Source organism: Nycticebus coucang, chromosome 4, assembly GCF_027406575.1.
Source record: "Nycticebus coucang isolate mNycCou1 chromosome 4, mNycCou1.pri, whole genome shotgun sequence".
Lineage (NCBI taxonomy): Eukaryota > Metazoa > Chordata > Mammalia > Primates > Lorisidae > Nycticebus > Nycticebus coucang.
Window position 1 is genome coordinate 14,942,666 of NC_069783.1, and position 16,784 is coordinate 14,959,449.

The 16,784-nt window shown below is 38.4% G+C and overlaps 1 protein-coding gene across 2 annotated transcripts in view; it reads right to left on the reverse strand.

Annotated features, from left to right (window-relative positions):
- CYRIA (CYFIP related Rac1 interactor A) overlaps window positions 1-16,784 on the reverse strand; it is a 104,226-nt gene that overhangs the window by 13,353 nt on the left and 74,089 nt on the right. For both annotated transcript variants that reach the window (XM_053588521.1, XM_053588522.1), the window contains exons 4-6: window positions 3,623-3,744; window positions 2,320-2,425; window positions 373-509 (exon numbers count right to left, since the gene is read on the reverse strand). In XM_053588521.1, coding sequence (XP_053444496.1) covers window positions 373-509; window positions 2,320-2,425; window positions 3,623-3,744 — 365 coding nt within the window. The remainder of the gene's footprint in view (window positions 1-372; window positions 510-2,319; window positions 2,426-3,622; window positions 3,745-16,784) is intronic.

Here is a 16,784-nt window from a genome sequence, read left to right on the forward strand (position 1 = left end):
TGTTTGTTACATAGAAGTCAAAGCAACTTCTGGTTAAAAATCAGACCCACAGCTTCATTATTTTATAAAACGCCCTGTTTTTACCATGGGCTGGGTTTCGGGGAAAGTACATTTATTCTCAATGAGGCAGACACTTGAAAAGGTTTTCTCTGACTTCATTTGGCAGATTTTGTATTTCCATACACAAATCATCATCTTAAATTACTTTTCCCACTATGGAAAGCAGATTCTCAGATACCATATATCCTTCTAGGGAAGAAGTTGCATCTTACTCATTTCTCTATCCCCCACCCCACAGCACTAACAGGGTAGTCGCCAACAGGAGGTACTCCATTGAAGTTCAATGAATTTTCACAGCACATTCGGCCTAACCTTCAGCTCATCGAATCGCAGGGTAAAATGTAAAATTTCTGCAAACTCCTTTGCCAGGGCCTGCTCCCGTTCCAGGTGTTGGGTTGGCGTGTAGGGTGGACAGGTCAGAGATTCCAGTAAACTCTGAAGAGCTTTTTCTGAAAGTCAAAAGGATAAAGAGACCCCTGAGATAACCACAGGATCCTTCAGAAAGGACAATTCTCAGCTCAGTGGATAAATCTCACACGCAGCTTGCTTGGGTCTTTCCTCCCCATGGTTTTCCTGGTATGTGTGCAAGATTTTGCCGCATGTGTATAAGGATGAGAGAAATCCCATCGTCTGAGCAGGCTGCCTCCCAGGGAACCCCCCTGCAACAGTGTTTGGTAAATGCCTCTCTGAGCTCAGTAGGGTCCTAATGTGTTTGGTATTCCCAATTCCTCACATTGTCAGAAAAGCACAAATATGTGCTGTGGGATCATGTGTAAGAGACAGTCATTCATGACACAGGATGGGATGGGAGAGCAGCCCTTCACAAGTGGCTTAGATCACCTGTTCGCAGGGAAAGACTTCCAATTGCTATTTTAGTTTTTCTCTGCATCTACGCTCTAACCTCATCTCAGAAATATTTTTCTACAAACTTACTGCCATATTTGTCTCTATTAGGTTTCACTATTCCAACTTATTTATTTCTAAATAGTCCCTATAGTGTCTAATTCAATATATTTTAAACAGCACAACATCATTTCACCAATCTCTATAGCAGGATTTGGGAAAGGATGGCCCAAGCCTGGCCCATCACTTGTTTCTGCAAATAAGGATTTACTAAAACATGGACATATTCGTTCCTTTATGTGTTCACCAGGGGTACTTCTGTGCTACAATGGCAGAGTTGAATAGTGGGGAAAAAGACAGGATGGCCAACAAGTCTAAGTGTCTACTATCTGGTACTTTCCAGCTAAGTTTGCTGACATCTGCTCTTCACAGCTCTTATGTGCCCTTCACAACATCTTCGCAAGGGATGTCGCCAGCCATTTTAAAATATTTCCATCCATGGAAACACGCTGTCTTCTGAGGCAGACAGCATTACCTTGGCCTCCTCAGATTGATGAAATCTTTTTCCTTCTGTTGAGCTAAAATTTGGCTCTTTAAGGTTTCAGTTCATTGGGTTAAGAGGCACCCTTTGAGGAAATGCAGAGACAAGTTGGTCCTGCTCCTACCTGAGAATCTGCAGAAGCCCACTCTGCTGGAAAAACTGGTTTGGTTCATTTAGAAATGTGTCTTGCTCTCAGCGTCTAGTCCTTTCAACATCATGGTCATTGTTCCTCAAAGCCGTTCACAGTCTTTGTTTTCTTCTTAAATCGTGGCACTCATTTTATAGCAAAAGTACAGCAGGGCAGGGCCACTGCCTTCTCCCCCCACCCCCTTCTCCCTTCTAGAAACACGATTTCAACTATGACAGCTTGTTTAGGGGACAGTGACTGAATCATATGGCTGGTTACACCGAACCTATTGCCAGACAGACTTGGTCTTAACTCTTGCTTCTACAAAAGCATCCTGTACCTGTACAGATTTGATTGTTTTTAAGCATAAGGAAATGTCTTGGATTTTCCTATGTTAAATGCATCACATGACTCCTGTCATCCAGGTAACCCATACCTCCCAACATCTCTGCTCATCAGAAATGTGATCCACCTCCAGTAAAACTATTAAGAGTAGAACACAGATGAGAATAAGACCAAAGGGGCGCCCACCAGTATAGACGCTCTACATGTGCTGATAACTTCTGGGGAAGAAACTCCCCGGCAGATTGAAATAAATGAAAGTCAGATGAGCTGTCCAGGAATGGCCTCTAGTTACCATGGGAGGACGTGTGGCTCTTCCTGATAAGCCGAGCTCTTCCTGCTGCCTTCTCAAACTCCAGCACAGAACTTCCCGTGTGAGACATGAAAACTACAAACACGCACTCACCTAGTCTTATGGAAAACTCGTAAAATCTCTTTAGCCTCACAACGAGAGGGCACACGGCATTCCAAGCTTTTTCTTGAAGTTGAATATCGTTGGGATTTTGAATGGCCTACAAAAAACAGAATTAAAACTGTCTGTTTAAAAAGAAGCAAGACCCTCTACATCAAAATGCTTTTATATCGAGAAAAAAATAGTTAAAAATACAATCCCTGCTGTGCTTTGCTATCTGTACTACTTACATGGACATCAGTTCACTGGACTGTCCCCCAACATGCTCATTTTGAATGAAAATTTTACATTCTGCAATTAGAGCCTGTGTCATCTTACTTCGTTTGTTATCTTGAATACAAAAAAATGCACTTTAAACTGGAACAAACTCAGCCCTCACCATCCCCATTTGATTCTTCTAGAGTCAGTGCTCATTATAAATGCCAATTTTGTAGATATTTTTCTTCCTTGTAATATGCATTACATTCCTGCTAGTCTGTAATGCCACCTAGATTACCCAAATTAAACGGGGACCTGTAGGTAGAGAAACCACCTCTTTAGAGACTACTGCGTTCTTAGAAATGTTGTCTGATCTGGGTTTCAGCAGCTTCAGGGTCATGATGCAGTGGTGTTCTTTTCAGAAGGATGGGACACTGCAGTAGTGTGTGTATGTGTGTGCATATGCACACGTGTGTGTGTGTGTTATTTCCATAAAACTGATGCTTTCAAATAAAAGGAGTGTGAAGTTTCTGGCTTTTAAGGGATTATGAAGTCTCAAGTCAAATCGATGATTTTCCTTTTTGTTTTGGTGGTTGCTTCGTTTTTCATTTATTTTTTTTACACCTCAGGAGACATCTGAGATGGCAGACCTGCCGTCTACTGAGAACAAGGTGATTTTGGGTTATGGTGTGACACTGGTGGGACCTGCCAAAAGCATTACAAAATGTTGGAAAATACATGTCAACCCAGACTTGTTGATTCATGTTTCAAGTGGTCTTCATAGACTTTAAAAGTACATTTCCCTCAAATAAAGTAATATACCAACACATCATTGTTTAAATGTGAGTCCTGTAATATCAAATGTATGTCTGAGAAGAAAATGACTAATATTTAACATGATCTATAGCACCATGTGCTCAGATTAATGCCCTAGAATAAAAGGGACCATTCATGCATTTTTGTAAGGACACATTACCCTCCTTGTTTCTCCCAAAACTCTAGGAAATAGTGGGGCTCTTACTTAATCCTGCTGTGTGTGTGCATGTGTGGTTTCCCCCCCTCCCAGGGTGTTGTCAGCTGGGTATTATCATTGGTATACCTCTCGGATCTCAGGCCCTGCGCCTTTGTAAGCCTGCAGATCTGCGAGGATGCTCTCCGAGTCCTGAAGGACAGCGCTGATCTGGTTCCAGATTTCTCTCTCTCCTTCTGTAGGCTGGGCATCTAGATGGCAGAGAAACCGAGAGACCCAGAGAGCTGGGGTTTACAAACAGGTTAGGAGCAGGATGAGCAATCAGCTCCAACCACTTCACAGTCTCACCTTCTTCCCGCAGGTTTAGTATTCACTCTTTAACCTAATAAGCTGCTAGGATGCTAGGAAGGGAAAACTAATACAACTTCTGTCCATAACTCTGTTCAAAGTATTCAACAATTTTTCCATGCACATTAAAACAAGCATGCTGGAATTACTGTAGGCACTCATATATTTATGTAGAATGCATTTTTTGCACACCTACTATGTGTAAAGCACAATACTGGGTAATAAAAAGAATAAACATTATTGTTTTGGGGTCTGCATTTTTTGTCTTTCTAACTCTTTAGAATATTGACATTTCTATTGTAGTGAAATACACATAACATGAAATTTACCATCATAATCATGTTTAAGTATACAGTTCAGTAGTATTCAATATTCATAATGGTGTACAACCATCATCACCTTCTATCTCCAAAGTTCTTCATCTTGTAAAACTAAAATACTAGATTAGATTTGCTCTTTTTAAAAAAAATCTAATACTATACCTTATTTAATCCAATACATAAAAAAATTATTGTTTCAACAAATAATAAACATGGGTCGTGACTAAGTATTTTTGTTATAATTGAAAATTAGGCAGGAAAAACAGTTCCCCTCATATTTCTACATAAAAATACAAGCTTAAGGCTCGGCACCCAAAGCACAATGGTTACAGCGTCAGCCACATACACCAAGGGTAGCAGGTTTGAACTTGGCCCAGGACAGCTAAACAATAATGGCAACTGCAACCAAAAATAGCTGGGTATTGTGGCGGGCACCTGTAGTCCCAGCTACTGGGGAGGCTGAAGCAAGAGAATCACTTAAGCCCAAGAGTTTGAGGTTGCTGTGAGCTGTTATGCCACGGCACTCTACCAAGGGTGACAGTTTGAGATTCTGTCTCAAAAAAGAATACAAGCTTAAAAATGAGATAATTAACCCTTCAGAGCCATGACAGAGGCATATGATTCATGAACACATGGGTGTGTAGAAAGCACTGAGATTTCTCATTGAACATGATCTCATGTTCAAGAGTTTTTGCAAAGACATGCAGGGAATTCATTCTAATGACACCTCTTCTGACTATCTTTGGTCTAACTATCTGTGACAGTTACCCACAAAAACAAGTGACACATTCAAGCTTAAATAAATGAAGACCCCTTAGCTCTTTTGTGAATTCTCACTTGATTCTCTGGACCCAGTATGTGTTCTTACGCACAGGAGCATTCATGGGGACTAATGTTTGGAAGGAGAGAGATGGGTTTAAATAAAAACTGGGTTTCATTTATCTCACAATTCCTATAAAACAAGTTAATTGTCTGGGCTAGAAATGAAGTTCCTCTCTCTGTCTAAAATGAACAGTCATGGAGATGTCATCTCATAAAACTCTGCTTTCAAACATTCAAGTCCTAAGTCACTGAATGATCTCAGCAGACTTAGCTAATGTGGGTGAGTGAGGAAAGCGTTTAGACTCCCCAGATCACATCCTTGTTTGGACTAATCTTTGTGACAGTACAAAGGGCTGATCTCGCAAAAGAGAAGTCATTGGCTGGTGTTACTGTCAGGGCATAAAAAACAGAATCCAGGAGGTAAGTCTTTGGGATTCATAACCCAAAGTGGACTGCTTCACTGAGCCTGTGTTGAGAGGCCAGGATCAGAAGGGGTTGAGGGCTCTAGTCACCTTGCGCTGCATGGAAACACTCCACGGCTGGACCCTTGAGGGCGAAGCCCAGGGAAATTATCAGACTAGATTCCTCATCATGCTGTCCCAGCCAACACCTAAGAAACTGGTAGAATTTCTTAGGAAATGAATGGTGAAATTCATCATTGCATGGTAATTCTCTTTAAAAAAAAAAGGAACATCATAGGCCCTTGTAGGTTATCAAGAATGTTTGTAAACTATGCCTTTAAAGAATCAGACAATTTCAAGTAGGAACTAGGGAGGCACAAAAGTACATGTGCATCAGGATTCAGACAAGGAGCAGGTGAGCGTGGACTAAGTCAAACGTAAGAGATGGGACTTGAGCTGGGCTGATGGAAGGAGGAAGGAAGGAAGCCGATGAAGAAAGGAACCATGGGAGAAGGCTGGCAGCTGAAAAAGGCAAGGCTGGGCCAGGAAGAGGAAAGAGACCTGCCAGGCTGGAAAGCAGTCTGCTGGGAGATGGGAGGGAAAAAGACACTTAATATACACTGAGCACCCCAAATCCAAAAATCTGAAATCCAGAATGCTGCAAAATCTGGAACTTTCTGAGCACTGACAAAACACTCAAAAGAAATGCTCATTGGAGTTATTTCAAATTTCAGATTTTGGGATTTGGCATGTTCAGTTGGTAAGTATAATGCAAATTTTGCAAAATCTGATAAAATTCATAATCCCAAACAATATCTATTTCCTTATATTCCTATTTTTGGTCCTAAGCATTTTCATGAGGGATACTCACTCTGCACTCCTGTATCTTTTTTGTGCCCATTCATTGCCTCCCACAAACATTTGGTGCCTTTTCTCAGGATATTCATAATATTAATCACTTTACATTTTATCTTTTCCAAACTTTTCTCTAAGTGATACAGGTGTCTTCAACCCATAAGTTTGGGAAGGCTGTAACTGGAGGTGTTGCAGTACATGGGAATTCCAGCATGGCAGGCAGTTACTGAGTAAGAAAAGGGTCAGGAGAGTAAACAAAAGAAAGAAAGAAAAAAGCAAGGCAAAGATCCTAGAAAACAAATAACAACCAAATGCTCATTAACTCAAATTCTTTTCCCTTTTGATGAATGTATCAGCAAGTCACAACCTAAACAAAGACAGTTTCCTAAAGAAATACGCATTTGGAGGAGAAGAAAAGCAAAATAGAGTCTGTGACCAAGGTTCTGAGGGTTAAGACTACTTGATGGATTTGTAAACTAGCCGATGAAAAGGCAAGGCATTGGAGGCCAGGAAAGGAAGCCTTCTCATCTTGACTGTCACCTGGCTCCATCTTAGCAAGTCACCACATGATACGTTTTAGACAAAAAGGAATTAAAACTTTAAGTGGACTACCAGGGGGACAGCTAGAAAAACAAACAAAAGATCTGTGAATGATGCTTTAACCCAACAGGAGAAAGATTTCCAGTCAGTTTATAGAACAGAGGCCATTCCTGAGTGCTGCAGAAATGAGATTGTTTCTGCCACGGTGGCCTCAAAGTGGTGCTAGGACTAGAGTAAGGCAAGCTCCACCCCCATCCCAGCCAAGGGACACTTTCTAGTATAAATCAACAGCGACAGTTACAGGACCACAGAGACTGGGACAAGTAACTTGGGACTGGTGCTACTTCCCTCCTGGAGCAGACAGACCTAGGGGCTATAGCAAAGGGATGACAGCACCTCTGTCCTGCCAGCTGGGGTCATCTGTGAGACAGCACCCTCCATCCCCAGCCTCTTTCTTTGGAAAACTGTTTCTTTTGGCAGTTTTCCTGGTGTTCTATTACAAATGTTTTTGTGTTGTGCAGCAGAGGTGGTGTGGGGGAGGAGACTCAACCCATCACTTGATTTTTCATCTGGGTTTAGAAATGTGTTGGCTCGTTTTCCTCCATAATGTGTTGGTCTTATTGGGTGTGCAACTTTCTTCCTCCTTCCCTGTCATGGAACTGAAGTCATTTCCTTTTCTAGCTATAATTAGGCCCTTGGTGCAGGCAGCACAGTCCCTGCCTTCTGGGCCAGTGTGCAGTCAGATTTTCAGGGGACTCAAATCACAAGTGAAGTCAGCTTCCAAGGTGGGCAGACACAGTTGGAGAAACCCTGGTCTGTCTGTCTGTCTCTTTTCAAGAAGGAAATGGGCTGTGTGACCTTAGGTGACATTTAACATTGGCTCAAATCCATGATTCATCCTAGTTTCACCCCCCAAAAAAACCTAAATGATGAGACAGTCAGAACTCATTAATGAGAATTTTACCTGCTAGACTGTAGGACTCTGGCCACATCTGACTCATTGGACATTACAGTCCCAGGGTGCAACACCATGCCAGGCTGTAGTATTAATAGTCACTCAAGAAAAATTTGCTTAACAAATAGTTAAGTAATATAAATATAATTTATAACAAGTAATATAAATATATTTCTTTTGCCGTGTCTTGTGGTGGTTTTTCTGCTTTGCTTTAAATTCTGAGATCTCCTGAGACAGCCATTGGAGACTCAGTAAGCTCTAATGAATAAAGGAAACATTGAGGAAGCTGGCTGGGTGTAGAGAATGGAGGATGCTGGAAGCAGTGGAAAAAATAAAGGTCCTATTACTTCTAGATCCTTTCCTCTGCCTCCTCCCCCCAAGTGATTGATGACATCTCTCCCATTTACCATTAAGATCTGTGTATTTACCTATAATATAATTGAGCATTCACACCTTCACCAACATTTGTGTTTTTAGATCATTCATTATTCATCTACAGCCTCCACGTCTCCTCAGGGTGGTTAACATAATAATAGGGTGGTTAACATAATAATAGTTGAAGCTGGCCCTTGAAAAACTGCACTTATCTTTACTCTTTTAATCCTAAGGCTATTATCATGTTGCCTTATTGAAAAAACCCTTTGAGAGGCCTTGGAGTCTATATGTTGGGCATTCTCCATATTCAGATCCAGTTGGTGACCACATTTTTAAAATTTATTGAGTTTTCAGATGTCAAGGAAAGACATCTTGAATGGGACCTTGAACGATCAGTGATGGACAAGCTTACTATGTTTAACCATCAGCAACCCCGTAAAGCATTTGCTGAGTGAATAGGAGCCCTGAACTATGAGCTTTGCTTTTCTATTTTTAACACAAAGATCGACTGTTACTCACAGAAAGGTACAAACATATGCATGCACATACACACACACCAATAATCTTACTGATGAAAATGGTTTTTATTTCCATTTGCAGCCAATGAATTCTTTGGGAATGTTTCTTTTAAGAGCCACATCGTAATTGTAAACTTCTATCATTACCAATTATTTCATTGAGATTGAGGAGAATGGTTACATAAAGCTGGAGTTATTCCTGTCTAACAATGAAGCTGTTAAAAATCCTTGTGATTTATGCAGGCAATTTCAGAAACCAATACTTCTAGGAGCCCGGGAACAAGTGTACTCAGGCCATTATCTGGGCAATGATTTAAGGCTCTGTTCTAAGCTGCTATGTGGAAAGTATGGAAACACATCATGTGCCCTGTGGCCTTGCTCACACAGTGTTACGGTCAAGAACTCCCTAAATTCCAAGTGTGCAGAATTTTTAATAGAAAAAAGATACCTTGTTACCAATTAAAATAGTTAAACAGTAATAATGTTGTTTTTGGGAAATACATTGATCCTCCTTTGGCTCAATTTGCTAATGATGGTGAATATTAATGGCCAACATTTTGGTGTCACCAGAGGCAGGTTGGAAGAATGCACTCTGGAGCCCCATGATATTTATTCAATGCAAATGCTTGGCATTCCACGGTGCTAATGGAGAGGAAAGTGGCTGTATTTGTCAGGAAGGTGTTTGGTGAACTTACCACAGGGCACACCAGCAGCCTCAAATCAAAGTGCTCTTATTTTGCAAATCAGCCAAGGACTCACCCTGTCTTCAAAAGCACCAGGAACACACTTCCCTTCCATCAATAACCTATTTAGGACTCTACCAAATTTGACAAAGAATCATATTAAACCTAAGATAAAGTGAGAAGACACAATTTATGTGGAGATGTTTTTGATTTTGAAGGAATCTCTGGCATTTCATCAATAGGATATACAGCGGTCTCTGCCCCTGTGACTGTTACATAAACACGGAAGAAAGGCGCAGCACAAAGGATCTGCTGAAGCCATAAATTAAATCTGTGCCCTTCTTCCTCATCCACTTCCTCCCTTCTTCAATCCCTCTCTCCTCCAGGATAAACCAAGAAACATAAATAATTACCTATTATTAACATTTGGGGACATAAAACGATAATGATTTATAGCAGAATACTAACTGCTTAACGGAAATAGCATAAAATTGCAAAGGTCCATTGGAAAGTATGTGTGATGAGGCTGACAAATTTATTCATACAGGACATTAGTCATCTCACATCAGAGCCCAGAGCACTTTTCCTGTGGAGCAACCACACTAAGGCTGAAAAGAGCCAGGGGGTCAAGGTTCTTGAAGGGCTGTCTATTTCACTCACGTGCAATGGGATGCCTGAGGTGGGGGCGTTGGAGGGAGTTACTGCCGTCTTTGCCACCCACTGAGTGTGTACATGTTAGACCTAAGGGCAGGACAGGTTATCTCTCTGGGCCCCACATTAGATCTCGGTAAAAGAGAGAGAAGCTAAGAATAGCCGTCTCCTCCCTAACTATAAGGTCATAACTAAGATGATGACATAGATTAAAAGAACTTTTAAAGCAACAATATGAAAACTTAAAGACATTTTTTAACCTAATCTTTGCATTTCCATAAATAGAAACTGCTTCCCAGGTCTGTTCTGTACTTTCTTTTTTCCTTTTGTCAATTGAAGATACTAGATCTCAAAACAGCTATTATTTCCTGGCATTTTCACCCCCTTTCCAAGGTTATCCTGCCTCTTCTAAGCAGCCTTATCAGACGTGAGGGTTTCTGTACCTTTCTCGGCGTTTATATGACAGTCATTGGGGCACAGGTATAACCATACATCTTACTGATGAAACGCCAGGACTTCTTTCAAAACCAGAGACATCAGCCACAAGTTGTGTCTTCTACTCACATTATCTTAGGTTAAAGTCGCCGTGCAGAGCAGAAAGAGGAAAGAAGAGATCAGTAGTAGCAGGAAGTGATCTGAGTCAAAAACACAAACAAACAAACAAAATCCCAGATGATAGGCTGATCTCACTCAACCCCTATTTTAAAGAGTAGGAGTCTATAGTCCTCATATTCAGAGCTTTTTTAGAGTATAATGATGTAGAGAGTTTAGAATTTCTTTCTTAACCCTGACCATTACTACTATGTTAGTGTGGGTTTGTCTTGTAAGAAAACCACTTTTCAGCCACTATATTCTAAGAAACATCCTTTCAGGACAACCTAGAACCCGTCCTTCTGGCTGACATGTTACCTGCTCTCTGTTCTATCACAGACTTCTTCCCCACTATCTGTACTATTGTGTCTTCGGGGTGCTTACCTCTTATCTGTATGATAAAATTATATCTCCTTGAAGAAGAGACCATGGTCTTCTAACGTTCCTATATTTATGTGTCATATCTCAACCCTCCAGGTCTCCCTGCCCCTCTGAGAACCTAACCCCACTGTTGTTGTTTCTGCCTGAGGAATGTAGGGCACGTGATGCATATAATTATTTAATTAGCACCAATCAAAACCAAATGTTCTAGGCTTACACTCCCATGCCGATGTCTATGTTGGACACTGAACAAAACATAGGATAAAATAATCATAAGAGATCAGTCATCCAAACACAGACAAATGCACACTTGCAGAAGAAAACTAGCAAAGCTGGATCCCTCACAGTGTCTCAGATAGTGGATGATTGAGTGGCACTTGGGGTTAACAGGAACTTCTCCCTGCAGTTAAAACTAATACACTGACCAAATATTCTACACATCCAAAATAGGCCCTGTCAAGGTCCAAGAGGAAGAAAAAAATCTAGAATTGCAAATAGATGTTAAAAGATTATGAGATAATAGAAAAATCAGTCAAATATATTTTGTGAGTGTTTACTATGTGCCTATAGCAGTCCTAGGTCCTGCCCTCAAGGACCTCAGAAAGGTGAGAGCACAATCATTAAATTCAGAAAACATTTACTGGGCACTTTCTATATGCCTGCTACAGTGACAGGTTATCAAGGAGATAAAGCAATCAGTAAAATAAGGCTGAAGTTTTCACGGAAAGTTAAAGTTATTACTGTTGGTAATAATTTCATAGAACCATATAAGCAAATGCATCATGTAGTGAAACCTAAATGGCAATGACTGTATAGACATTTCTCCAGAGCAACCAATATAAGCTAAGAAGGTTTCCTGGAAAAGAAGACATTTAATATGGCATCACTGAAGCTCTTATGTCACCCTTTCTTGGAAGTCTTCCCAGACTGGTCCTTCTTAAACTCTTTCTTCTACCTTATCTCAGATCAAATTAATTATTCTTACCTATGACATCTATAGCACAGGATGTGTCTCTGCTACAGCAATTACCTACACTGAATTATAGATGGCGGCTTTCACATCTGCCTACCTGAGCAGACTGTTAGCTCTGAAGCTGGTCACACCCCAACTGGCAGAGTACCTGGCCTATAGAACACCCTGCATGATAGCCTGAAAAACTTAACCACAAGGATTATAGTCAGGAGTTCTGTTTCCACTTAAAAAGAACAGATAAAATGTAGTATATACATACAAGGGAATATCATTCAGCCTTATAAAAAGAAAATCTTGCCATATGTGACAATAGGGATAATCCTTGAGAGTACTATGCTAAGAGAGATTCAGTAGTAATAGAAAAACGTGTGCCATAAGATCCATTTATATTAAGCTCCTGAAAGTCAAACAAGCAGAGAGTAAAATGGCAGTTTGGCAGAAGGGGAATGGTATTATCATAAATGTATAATGTGCATCCTTATTTTCCCCTTAAAAAGTAGGGCAACAGAGTGCATATTATGGGCAGTTTCTGAGTTACAAACATTTGACTTACATACAACTCACACTTATGAATGGAGGTTATTACAGTAAGGTCCCTGAATTACAAACATCTGACTGACATATGACTTGCACTTACAAATACAGGCTATTACAGGTAATAAAAATATGTACCTGTTGCAACTTACATAAAAATTAAATTTAAGAAAAAAACCTACAAACTCTATCTTATTCATAACCTGGGAGCTGCCTGTATGCACAACAAAATATAGTACTTGCTATATTTCTTGAGAGTGTCAAGAAATATATATGTACTATATATTAGATGATATACAAGAATTAATGTTGATTTTGTTAGGTATAAATCTGTGCTTATATAATACATTTTCACATTATTTTGTAAAAGATGCAAAAAAGTCACAGAGAATATTGCTTATAGCTTAATGAAGAAAACAAGTTAGATACTCTACAAAATTCTTGTTATTTTTTACACTGTAGGAAAGTCAAGGTTACAAAGCACCTAATGAACTATATAACTCAAAAGATGATAAGACTTTCCTAGGAGACATGGGATCTGAGGTGCTTTCAGGTTTGAGAGAGAAAAGATAGGAGGAGAATTTTGTCATAAGTGTACCTCAGAATACAATAACTGAAATTTTTACACATTTTGAAAGGATTATTATGGACTGGCATGAAGACCAAGAGGCCCTGGGAATCTCAGGGAGAAGGGCAGTTTATGTCTACCTGCAATGTACTTTCCATGAACTTCCACCAAATGCTAACAAGAAAAACTAAGATGGGGAAAGAAAAACGTTAAACTATAAAACACTCTTGGGTCTCCTTGAAGATACACAAGTGAACTTACAGAAAGGCCTTTATACTCTGGGTCACATCAAAGTATGCAACATGACCATTTACTACTGGGTGAGAGGAGAAGGGCTGGGGAGGTGACCTCTAAGGCATAAGCACAGCAGACTTGTCATGGTAGACAACAGAAAAATTGAAAGAAACACACCAGCCATTCTCTAGTCAATAAGGATCAACTCTCTGCCAGTGCCTGAGCATTGGCAGCTAAGAAATGCCATTCTGAGAAGTAGGTACAAAATGCCTGCTAAAACTTGCAGACGGGGCAGGAAAACTGAGAAAAACTCTCTAGGTCTCAGGCTCTGTTGAGAAGTCTGCTGGTGAATATCTAATATCTGAAGTTTCTAGTGAACTTAATATAACTTAAGCAGTAATATAACCCAGAAACAGACTAAAAATACTCGACTACTCACACTAGTGGCCTTAACACATATTGTCTGGGCATTCAATTAAAAAAAATTAACAGACAAACATAAAGCAAGAAAATATCATGAAGATGGTAAAGACTCAACAGAAACAAACCTACAGATATCCCAGAGGTTAGAATTAATAGATGAGAACATTATAACAGCAGTGACAAATTTATTAAAGGATATAAAAGAAAAGCTGAATACATGTTAAAAGGATAATTTTAGCAAATTCACTAAAACTATTAAAAAATGAAAATGCTAAAAATGAAAAATTTCATATCAGAGATGGAAAATTTCATTTGATATGAAAAGTTCCATGTTAGATACTTTCTACTAATGGTGAGCTAATCATTAGCTCACCATTAGTAGAAAGTATCAGTCAACTTGAAGAAAAGGCCATAAAAATTAAACACACTGTAATACGAAAAGAAAAAGAAAATTTAAATGGAACAGAGTATCTTGAGTTCTGTGAGATAGTAGCAAATAAATTTGCATGTATGCAATTGGTATCCCAAAAGAAGAAGACAAATAAAATGGGACAAAAGACATATTTAAGGAGATAATAGTCAAGAATTTTCAAAATTAATGTATCGTTCACAGATCCAAGAAACTCACGGAACCTTAAACAGAGTAAATACAAAGAAAACATGCCTAAGCACATCATAGAGAAACTATGCCAGCAAAGATAAAGACATATGCAGGAAAAAAAAGACATATTGCTTAGAGAGAAACAGTGATAAGAATGATGACTGACTTCTCATCAGAAACAATGAGGCCGGAAGACAATGGAATACTTTCTTTCAAAGAAAACAAAATGAAATAACAATAACAACAACACAACCCCCCCCAACCTTGACAATCTAGAATTCTTTATTGAGAAATAAGTATCCTTTGAAAATGAAAATGAAATAACAATATTGTCAGACAGAAACAAACTCAAAGAATCTGTTCCCAATACAGAGCTAAAAGAAGGATTAAAGAAGATTTTCAGTCTGAGGTAAAATGATATCAGACACTGTTATGTAAGAAGGAATGGAGAAATACCAGAAAAAGCAAATATGTCAGTAAATCTTAAGGCTCTATTAAAATTACACACACACACACACACACATTTAAAAGACTATTAACAGTTTAAAGTTTAAAACATTGCAGGAGAAGTTTATAGTATATATAGAAGCAAAAAGTATAGCAAGAGAACAAATGGTGGAAGAACGGTAATCGAAGGTATGCTGTGGTGGGCTTGTTAAATTCTTTATGAGGTAGAAAACACATTTTGAAGGTAGATGGCATTCATATATACTACAATCTCTGAAGTAATCACAAAAAAGGCATAACAAAAAAGTTTGCAGAAAACACAGAATAGAACACCACAATTTATTTGAGTTAATCAAAAAGGCAGGAAAACATTGAGAGGAAACAGAGAACAAATACAATGAACACAGCAGATATAACATCAAAGCAGACTCTATACAAACATTAATTAAATATAGCACAGTAATGAATTGTAAAGACTCGAATAATAGGCTCGAAATACAAGCATTAATTAAATGTATATATAATAATTAATTAAATATAAATGGACTCAACACCCAATTAAAAGAGAGCTCCTATCAGCAAGGATGAAAAGCTAAGATCAGCTACGTGTTGTTCACAAGAAACACACTCTAACAGCAAAGACACAAACAGGATGAAAATAAAAGAACGGGAAAACTGGCCAATCTACGAAACGCTCAGGGGTGTATTTAACAAAAGATGTGCGGAACCTCTATATTGAAAACTATAAAACATTCGTGAGGGAAATTAAAGAATATCTGTATAAAAGAAAAGAGACATTATAGGTAAAAAAGAATCAATATTGTTTGGATGTCAATTCTGCCCAAATTGATCTATAGATTTAATTTAAGTATAATCATTATCACAGCAGGTTTTTTTGTTTTATTAGAAATTGAGAACTAATTGGAAAATTTATTTAGAAAAATAAAAGAGAATAGCCAAGAAAATTTTTGAAAAGGAACTCACTCCTCCTGACTTTAAGACCTATTATTTGTTATATTTGGTATTTATTGGTGTAAAAGTAGGCTGATAGAGCTATGAGAGAAAATAGAAAGTCTGTAAGTAGCCCACATGTATTACAATTATCTGACTTATGACAGTGGTATCAAAACAATCTACTTGTGCTACCACAATTTTATTGATCTTATAAAAAATATTATTGACCCAATACCTCCCTCATAACATACAGAAATTAGGTCACGATCACTTATTGACCTAAATGTAAAGTTTAAAACAAAGATTCCAGAAGGAAACAGAGTAGAATAACTTTATTACCTTGGTGTAAGATGTGGTTTCTTTTTTGTTTTTTTTTTTTTCATTGCATAAAGATATTTTTATTCACAGCTTATGATATAAAACAGAACCAATGAACTTTAAAATTATCGTGGATACTGAACATTACGAAAACTTTAGTTCATTTAAAAATACATATTTTCATTCCACCCCCCCAAAGTATGCTACTTCACTGTTCCAAAAATATTGCACATTCAAATAAACTATAATTGAGAATACATATAGCTTCCCACACTTAGAACTTTAAAAATGGGTTGTGCCAAATAAAGTACATGTTGCTGCAATATTTAAGCATGATTTAAAGTAAATCATTATAACAAGTAGGCATGTAATTACTATGGCTTTAGGAACTTTTAACCAGGAAAACACAAAAGAATAAAATTTCTGCAGCTTTTGACCAAAATAGAATGAAGAGACATCCACCATTACTCAGATCTCCTAACTCCTAGAACAATGGTTCTCAATCTTCCTAATGCCACGATGTATTTTCATTGTTACAAAGGGGTCACAACCCATAGTTTGAGAACTGCTGCCCTAGGAGATCTGAGTAATGGTGGATGTCTTTAATTTTTAATTGTATTTATTCTGAAACAGAGTGTTCTTAATTTTATTTATTTATTTGTGGGGTTATATATATATATATATATATACCTCATCTCATTTGCTTAATTATTGTGTTAAGACATTTATACTCTATACTAATAGATCTGATATAAGGTTTGCTAACCAGAATCCACAGAGAACTCAAACTCATTAATAA